This window comes from Podarcis gaigeae, assembly GCF_964106915.1.
Source record: "Podarcis gaigeae genome assembly, chromosome: 13".
In the NCBI taxonomy this organism is placed as follows: domain Eukaryota; kingdom Metazoa; phylum Chordata; class Lepidosauria; order Squamata; family Lacertidae; genus Podarcis; species Podarcis gaigeae.
Genome location: NC_139689.1, coordinates 15,141,993 through 15,151,772, shown reverse-complemented (window position 1 = coordinate 15,151,772; position 9,780 = coordinate 15,141,993). Strand labels below are relative to the sequence as shown.

Below are 9,780 nucleotides of genomic sequence, written 5' to 3'. Positions count from 1 at the left end.
GAAAGAATTGGCAAACTGTGCTTTCTGGTTTTCCTACAAGAAATGTTTTTGAAAATTGAAGTTAGAAATTGGGGAGGGAGTTGCATGCAGTTAGCATTGCCTAAGGCACAAATAGCCTAACACCAGCACTGCCTACCAAACAGCTATAAGCCCAGAAGAAAATCTCTTATTGGTGCCAGTTCTCATTTGCTACCATTGTAGGGCTAACAGCATTTTGTGCTTGCCTGTGACATCAAACACATGCCTAGCACTGTGCATTCCAAGCAGTGTGATCCTAACATCCCAAGTGCAGAGGAGGAGGAGGAGGAAGAGGAGCTGGTTCTTGGGTTGCTTGGAGTACACCATGTCAGGAGGAGCTGAGGCCTCTTTCTCTGGCAGCTGCAGAAGGAGAGGCAGCCACAGACATTGCTGCCCTGCGCATAACCTCCTCCACCCCCTGAACATTGAAGGGGCTCAGCTATGGCCCCAGAATTATTCAGAGGCCCCAAAGTGCTCAGCCATACACACACCCTGAGCTGGCACTTCCAGAAGGAAATAAATGGCAGAAAACTAAAAAGTATCTATGGTGGCCTGATGCAAAAGTTGACTGGGCTCCTGCCAGAGGCTGATTTGGGGGAGTATGACTGGTTCAGTTACCCTGAGCATGGAGCCCTGGGAGCACCTCAGATTTGGCCCACAATGATGATGTAGAACGGAGGGCAAAGGGGTGCCGGATTTTGGCATCACACAAGGCACTGCTGAAATGGGAGACCCCCAAGGTCTGCCATTGGTCCTGTGCATCTAAGTTCTGCAGAAGAAGAAACTTGAGCAGCTGCGGCTCATTGCGCAAGCTATGCAAACCAACTTCATGGTTGCCAATGCATGTGCCACCATTATAGCTAAGTCACACTGGTTGAGAAATATTGGCAGATGGTGTGCTGGTTAGATCAAGATAATGGTTTACAAAATCCCTGCAGTGTTCTTATCTCCATATTTGCATAGAAAAGCACCTTATGAATAAATGAATTTAGTGTTGCTGCTAATCCTTAAGGCCCCCTAGAAATGTCCAATGCCATTCTGCTGCCCAAACCCCAGACGCATCCTACCTTACACTTTCTGAGTACCTCGGCAGCTTGGATCCCTCTGAAAGAACAATTCTGGATGGTTGAGAGGTGGGATATCAGTATGATAAATGCATAGGTTGGGGAAAATAAATCTGAGCAAGATGAAGGCGCTGTGAGTAAGTGGTTCCTGTATCCAAATGGGTGGAGTTGCACTTCCTCTGAAGGAGCAGGTATGCAGTCTGAGGATGCTCTTTGATCCCGCTTTCTCACTGGAAGCCCAGATATCCCCTGCAGATCAGAAAACAACAGGTTCGACAGTGGGTTGGTGCAAATACAGAATAGAACTAAATACAGAATAGAACTTCAAACTTTAAAACCTTCGCAATACAGGGCTGCCTTCAGATGTCTTCTAAAAGTCAGGCAGTTTATTTCCTTGACATCTGATGGCAGGGTGTTCCAAAGGACGGGTGCCACTACCAAGTAGGCCCTCTGTCTGGTTCCCTATAATCTCACTTCTCGCAGTGAGGGAACCACCAGAAGGCCCTTGGAGTTGGACCTCAGAGTCTGGGCTGAACAATGGGGGTGGAGACATTCCTTCATGTCTACCGGGCCAAGGCTGTTTAGGGCTTTAAAGGTCAGGACCAACACTTTGAATTGTGCTTGGAAACATACTGGGAGCCAATGTAGCTCTTTCAGGACTGGTGTTATATCTTCTCGGTGGCCATTCCCAGTCACCAGTCTGGCTGCCACATTCTGTATTAGTTGTAGTTTCTGGGTCACCTTCAAAGGTAGCCCCACGTAGAGCACATTGCAGAAATCCAAGCAGTTCCACTGCTTAGAGATCTGCAATGCTTGCCAATTTGCAACTAGAGACCATGTTCATTGCAGGCTTATCCAAACTTCTGCTTGTCCCGTGGCTAGAAAGCACGGGTCTGAGCAGTTTTCCACTTTACCCGTGTTTTCTAGGCACATGTCCAAGTGGTTTTCCCTTTGCCCTACTCTCCAGAAAATAGGTGGGGCCATTCTCCCAGCTCAGTAGACAAAGATAGAATTTGGAATAGAGTTTGGGAGTTGTGTGACCTAGAAGCAAGCCAGAGAGAGAGTCTGAGCAAAGTTTGAGAGCCATGTTTGATTTCTGCTTGAATCCAAGCTTGTGGTAATGACAGAAACAAGAACCTTTGGTTGACACTGTGAACTCCTGCATCATAAGCTCAGGTTGTATACATGTGTAAATGAGCCCTATATCATAAAACACCATAGTGGCCACTGTGCCTCATTGTCCAAAAGGAACCACAAACTCCGGGTAAGTGCCCAGAACTCCTGGAATCTCACACTGCTTGGAGTGTTTAGTGGTGTGCAACAATTTTAAGCCTGAACTTTTTGCGGCTACTTTTCCTGAGGGATCCATGTTCAGTGCAGTTTGAAAACACCTATGGCTTTTTAAAATAACTTTTATTTAAAAAAACAAAAAAGACCAGGAGCTTTTTTATTAGGAATTGTAGGTGCTGATATTCCAAAGGAGCAGGAAAGACTTTTTATGTATGCAACAACAGCCGCACAGATGCTACTAACCCAGAGATGGAAAGAAGACAAAGTCCCTATCAGAGAAGAATGGCAAAACTGACGAGAAAGCTCAGGAACTAAGAATACCAAAACTTCAATAAAGAATGGAGGGGAATTTTAATTTACTTGAGAGACCACTGTAAGCATATAAAAATTGCAATAACACTTGTAATGTAGAAGATATTATGGATAAAATGGAGAGACCTAAAAAAAAGAGACGTCACCTTGCCAACAAAGGTCTGTATAGTTAAAGCTATGGTTTTCCCAGTAATGATGTATGGAAGTGAGAGCTGGACCATAAAGAAGGCTGATCACCGAAGAATTGATGCTTTTGAATTATGGTGCTGGAGGAGACTCTTGAAAGTCCCATGGACTGCAAGAAGATCAAACCTATCTATTCTGAAGGAAATCAGCCCTGAGTGCTCACTAGAAGAACATATCGTGAAGCTGCGGCTTCAATACTTTGGCCACCTCATGAGAAGAGAAGACTCCCTGGAAAAGAACCTGATGTTGGGAAAGATGGAGGGCACAAGGAGAAGGGGACGACAGAGGACGAGATGGTTGGTCAGTGTTCTCGAAACTACCAGCATGAGTTTGACCAAACTGCGGGAGGCAGTGGAAGACAGGAGTGCCTGGCATGCTCTGGTCCATGGGGTCACGAAGAGTCGGACACGACTAAACGACTAAACAACAACAACAAAAATTTGGATGATGAGATAATATACAGTTGAAAAGCTTTATAATAGGACCCATGGAGGGGAAGGTGGGAAGTCTAGAGATTCAGAGAAATCTCCAAATATGGATATGTATTTTGTATTGTTATAATTGTAAAATCAAATAAACATTATTTCAAAAAGAAAAAAAAGAAAACCCCTGTGACTTGAGGTTACCCTTGGTAATTTCCATCTTGGGCCAGCCCTACTATTCCGTGTCAAGGGTGGCCAGAGGCAAAAGGTGGCAGGGCTCCTGCACATCTAACAGTGTCCTGCAGAAGAAGGGACTTGAGCAACTGTAGCTCATTGTGCAAGCCAACTATGTGGTTGGCCATGCCTGCTCTACCACTATAGCCAAGTCACCCATGTTAAGAAATAGTTGCAGCTGGTTTGGCATCCAAAAGCATTTGCGCAACTTTTGATAAGGATCATGGGGCATGGCTGACCTTGTGGTTTCCAACAGTTATTTGCAATTATCCACACTTGGGAGAGAGATAACAGCTTCTAACATCCCTTGTAATGCAGCTTGGTGTAAGTTACAGGTTGGATGTCTGGTTGAGAGAGTTTATTTCGTAAAAATTTATACACCGTTAGATTGTGAAAAACCTCAAAGCAGTTTACCATAGATAAAATAGTGAAATCAAGAAATATTTACAGCCCTGCTTTAAAACATACAAAAGTTAAAATACCAAAACAGATCAAAATTACCACCATTATCTAAGCATATGAGTAGGCTTGTCTAAACAGGAATGTTTTTAGCAGGATGTGTGTGGATATGTAATCATATCTGTGTTATGGGTATATGAGCACCATGCGACAGTGAGAATGAACAACATTGATTCAGATCTCTTTCCAAATGGAAGCAAGGTTGTCCCCTTTCCTCTCTCCTTTTTGCTCTCTCTCTACTATAGGAAGCTTTGGCTGCATTGATCAGAGAAAATGATCTGACTCAAGGAATTAAAATAAAGGACGGGACACACAAAATAAGCTTATTTGTGGGTGGTGTCAAATCCTAAGGAGATTTGAAAGCAATCAAAGAGCCTGTTAAAATCAGTGTCAGCTAAAATGAGGGAAACTTTGCTAAGGCTTCTTCAGAGATGGTATCTCCACACCTCCAAGATTGTCCTGCCTGACTAATAATGTAGAGCCCCAGCTGCTGAATGAGAGCAATAATGAGAGAGAAATAAGCCCTATTTTTCAATACAAATGCTACTATGTCTCTTATGTTGGCATTACTTGGGTTATGGGAAGATAAACCTCCAAGATTACACATAAAAACCTATGGAGCTTTTTTTGTGTGTGGCAGCTAGAATGAAAATCACTCAATGCTGGTGGAATGCGGAGGGTCATACTTTGGCCCTCTTACATCTGTAATCCATAAAGCTGTGGCCTGATTTAATCCAAAAGGTAATTTTGTCCTGTCTGATTCTTTCTGGAAGTTGGGCGATGGGGGTGGGGTGCCTGACCACACAAGTACAGGAGCTGTGCTGCAGCTGACCTGTATTGGCTGTTGTCCAGCAAGAGTTCAGATTCATCTTTACCATCTAGAAAATCAGTCACCATTGGAGTGGCTACTTGCTTGGTTTCTTTCAGCCCTAGGCTGTCAAGAAATTCAATAACCTTTTGCTTTTGAGTTAGAAGATAAGAGCCAAGCTCTTCTCTCACTATTTGAAAAGAAACAGTTCCCATTTCCTTTACCTCTACAGCTCTACCTTGGTTTTTGAACAGCCTAGTTCTCAAACATTTCAGCTCCTAAACGATCGAAACCCGGAAGTGACTGTTCCAGTTTTCAAACATTCTTTTGGAAGCTGAATGACTGACGGGGCTTCTGCGGCTTCCTGCAGCCAATCAGAAGCCACGCTTTGGTTTCCAAATGTTTTGGAAGTCGAACAAACTCCTGGAACGGAGTCCGTTCAAATTCTAAGGTATGACTGTACTTCTTTGCTCAGGTATTCCACAACCTCTGTGTAGTCTTGGTTATTCTCAGTTGCAATCATTAGATCGTCCACAAATGCCAAAATGTAAGAAAACTATTCATTTTTTGCACTTGGTTTACACGCACATGTCTGCATGACCTTGTGTGTACCCCAGCTGTTTGAGCATGCTCTATAGTTTCTCATTCCATGCTCCAGCAGCATATTTTAAGCCATAAAGCCCCTTCTGAAGTTTGCATACTAGATGCACTTTGGTTTGATAAAACATTGGGGCTGTTCCATATAAATCTCTTCCTAGATCTGGCTGTGCAAAAATGTGGTATAGAAGACTGGTTATCCCACACTGTGAGGACTCTCCCAATAACTCAGCACCCTTAACAAAGTGTATTTCCCAGAATTCTTTGGATGAAGCTATAAGTGCGATGTAAAAGAGTGCTTTAAATGTATGGTGTTGAAGTGACCCTGGTGTCAGATGTCAATGTCTGTGGTATAGTGTGTATGCCACAGAGGACAGGAAATTGCATAGGTGCAGCTGGCAATGTAGGGTTGCTTCAATCGAAGCACCATCTAATGAAATGTTCTCTTGTACTTTCACACTTATGAAAGGAGACCCTTGCAGTCCACCTTAGGTGTCCCAAGATAAATCTCCAGCATCTACAGGTGGGACAGAAAATGTCCTCTGTCTGAATGAACCTGGAAATCCACTGCCATTCAATGTGCCTATTACTGAGTTAGATGGACCTATGGTCTGACTTGGTATAAGCCAACTTCCTATATATTTCTTAACTGATCATCTTAGAGCAGTCTGAATGAATTGCGAAGGACAGAAACACACCAGGAAATATGTGCATCTGAGAGAATTTATTAAGTTCATAGTGGGGTACAGGCACAAGAAAAGTTCGTGGAGAAGAGGGGAACCAAAGTGGCAGCTCTTCAGTTATGGTCATTTTTAAAGTGATGAATGAGAACCCCCTTTTCACTTTGAGGACTGGAAGAGGAGGAACTGAGATCAGAAAGATTTCCAGCAGGCTAGTGTCCTTGCACACAGTGAAGGGAACTACAATCTTCTTTAGGGTGATTGTTTACAGACAAAGGCATTTTTCACTTTACAGGTAACAGCATTCCACTTCTCAAAATCTAAAATTCAAAAGACATGGCAGAAATTATTTCATGTTGCTCATTATTTAACGACCTGTTCCATGTGGTCTAGAGCAAACAGGAAGATTCAGATCCATCCAGGAGGCCCACCTTCTGCAGGTCGCTTGAAGTGGGTGGCCCACCTGTTGATCTCCAGACATCAAACTCTAAGTGTACTCCTGATCCTAAATATGCAACTAAGTCAGCGTTTTTTGAATATTGCACCTTTTTTATATCACTGTTCATGGAAACAGAAAAAGGCACCAAATTCAAAAACTGCAAATGTTTGCTGCAATGGAAGAATTGGGAGTCCAATTACAGTTTGTTTCAGTGTTTAGAATGAACTAGTTCAATTGAACAAAGTTCAATGAATTATTTCAAAAATCTCTGAACTGCACCTGAATTCCCATAATCCCCGCACCTGAATTTCCAAAATTAAATTCATTTGGAGGTAGAATTTTGTAACATTTCTAATTTATCTTCAAGTTCACTCCTCCTTTCCCCACCCTATCAGTCTCTTAAGTTTCAGTTAAAAAAAATGTCAAACAGACATCTGGGAAAAAGTTAGAAAGCAAAATATGAAGTCAATGTTCTAAGGAGGTGCTACTGTTACTAAGGACACCAGTAAATTAATCACAGTTGATATGCAGTCAAAAAGGAGGAGTGTAAGACATTTCCTATATCTTCCCTGCTGAGGATATTTGCTGTCTTCCAGCAGGAGCAGCTTTCAGCAAGACGTACAGACTAATGAACAAAGTAAATTATGCTCCATGCCTTATACTGTGTGGTTTTTCTAGTATGGAAATGTTTAACCTGTCGACATTTTGCCTGTGAGACATCTTATTTCATGTATGTGGCTCCTGATTTGCCTTTTTACTTTATGACATTCTGAAAACTAAAAAAAATAGCTGAGGGTGAACTATTTATGAACTGCAAAGTTGATTTGGATGAACTTGAACTAAACTAGTTTGTTGTGCAAAAGAATAAACTGAACAAGAACTAGTTCCTTTTTAAAAATGAAGTTTCCAATCACTGGTTTGCTTATAATTCTTCCTTCAGAGCCTCAGCTTGAATCCAAGTTTTCCTTGAATGCTTGACATCATACGATATCAGGCCCATGAAAAGCAGGCATGGTTTGGACTTCCGGTCGGCGCCAGCGTTAATGGCGGTCCTTGCTTCGAGCTCCGAAGCAGGACTGCTCCACGAGTTCGGGTCTGACCCGCTACGGCGAGCGGGGGACCCCTAAAATCACAGGCGCAGAAGCCTGTGAGCAAGGAGATTCGGTGGGCACCTTTGCGCCCCCTGGTACTGTGAAAGAGCCTTTTTAAAGGCTCCGGAGCGGCACCGGGTGTGAGCGCGGTGCTGAGAATCGCTACCCAGCCCGTGGAGTGAAGCCGCGTCGCCATCAACGGAGAGCGCCGATTCCTTCCTGAAACTAAAGATTGACAACTTCACCCGTGAGTAAGAACAAGAGAATAAGATTAACGGGACACTAAAAATTTTGACATTCGGCTGAAAACGGGAAAGGTATAAATCAAGGAAGTCTGCCTTCCTGATCTGCATGACTAACAAAGCAACGAAAAAGCAAGCTGTATTGAAAAGGGAAACTTCTCTCTAATCCAGCAAACCTGACATCGAACGTAGACCTCCCCCCATCCGGCAGGAGAAGGGGGGAAGATAATTGGGACATTGTTTAACCTGCATTAAATAATTTGGATGGGAAATCTTTCACTGTTAAATCCTCTGACTCGGGCTGCCTGAATAAGGCACCGGGAAAGCGATCTGTCAGACGGATCTTGGATACAAAGTGGGACTTTACCTGTAACAAAATTATGGGACTTTAGTGGATTTACACTGTTGAATTTTGAACTGAAACAAAGTAAGGATTTACAATTGGACTTTTGAACTTTTTCGCCGCTCTGTGCTTTCTTGTTTCTTTGTGGCTTATTCCTATTTGGATACAATGTGCTCCCTCTAGAGGGTTTCAAGGGAAACAGTTCCATTGAGGAAGAAGCAGTGGGATTTTCCACTTGTAAATATTTCCTGTGAGAACGACCTTGGATATGAGCACCCCAGTGGAGGAGATATCAACTAGATCAAAAACAAAGCAAGCACAAGCACAAAAGAAAAGGGGCTCTATATCAGGAGCAGTACCAGCTGCACAGGAAAAAGTAACAACTGCATCAATGGATTCTATGACACAGGCACTGCTTAAGATAAATCAATCGTTGGAAGCATTGACAAAGCAGTCTACTGAAAATTCTAAAAAATTGACAGAACTGACAGCGAGATTGGACTTGAACACGGCAACTGTGACAAGTAATACAGATTCCATAAATCGATTAATACAAGAAAGTTCAGAAACAAGAAAAATCGCTTAAAGTGCTAAAAGTACTGCAGAGGAGACAAGGGAAAGGTTTGTGCCAATTGCAAAAAAAGTGAATGAGCATGATGCAACTTTGGCCTTAATAGAACTGGAGAGGAAAGGGAAAAATCTGAAACTAAGACTGGTTCCTGAAAGTGAGGGGGACAACCTTGTGGAATTCCTTACAGAGAACTTTGTGGAATTTTGGCAAGATGAACTGGAGAAAGAGGAGGAGTTTGTGATAACTACAGCCTTCCGGTTGGGCAGGAGACAGGGCAAGAAACCAAGGGATTGCCTAATCACGTTGAGATCCAAGGAAGAAAGAGATAAAATATTGAATCTACATTATCAAAAGGCACTGGTGATCCAGAATTGTCAAATACAGATCTTCAAGGACATCCCTAAATACATTTTGGAGGTGAGAACCTTCTATAAAGATCTAGTCGACCTGCTAAAGGAAAATACTATCCCATTTAGGTGGGAGTTCCCACAAGGACTGTCCTTCAACTTTAAAGGTAAGAAGATAAAAATAAAAACAATTCAAGACAAAGAACAGTTTTTGGAGAGATATTTAGAAGACCTGCGGAAAGGAACGGTAGGAGAGAGAGAAACAACTGACATTGCAAACTTATCATTTGGACTTAACCCAATACCAACCGAGGAGGAACAAAAGCTTGGAGCAGTCGGTGGAAAAGGTACCCAGTAACAAGATGTCTCTGCAACTGCTGAGTTGGAATTGTAACGGTCTAAACCTTCCCCGAAAAAGAAATCAAGTTTTTCACATTTTAAAGAAAGAACAGTTAGATATACTATGCCTACAAGAAACCCATATCGCCAGGATACACAGGAAACTTCTGACAAATAAGAGATTGGGACAAGAATTTATATCATCAGACAAAGTCAAGAAAAGAGGTGTGGTGATCTATGTAAAAGAAAAATTGGTTCCAAAAATGATATTTAAAGATGAACAAGGAAGATACCTGGCAGTTGAAATTCAAATTCAAGGAGAAAAAGTTCTGATAGTA

The 9,780-nt window shown here is 42.5% G+C and overlaps 2 protein-coding genes across 6 annotated transcripts in view; one reads left to right on the top strand and one right to left on the bottom strand.

Moving 5' to 3' along the window:
* Nucleotides 1-9,780, top strand: part of LOC310829296 (C-type lectin BpLec-like) — a 125,875-nt gene that overhangs the window by 90,396 nt on the left and 25,699 nt on the right. The window lies entirely within an intron of this gene.
* The window catches only part of LOC310829283 (regenerating islet-derived protein 4-like), a 60,299-nt gene continuing 56,134 nt past the window's right edge, over nucleotides 5,616-9,780 (bottom strand). For all 5 annotated transcript variants that reach the window (XM_083707580.1, XM_083707583.1, XM_083707582.1 and 2 more), the window contains one exon: nucleotides 5,616-6,390. In XM_083707580.1, the coding sequence (XP_083563706.1) occupies nucleotides 6,323-6,390 (68 nt within the window). In that variant the 3' untranslated portion in view covers nucleotides 5,616-6,322. The remainder of the gene's footprint in view (nucleotides 6,391-9,780) is intronic.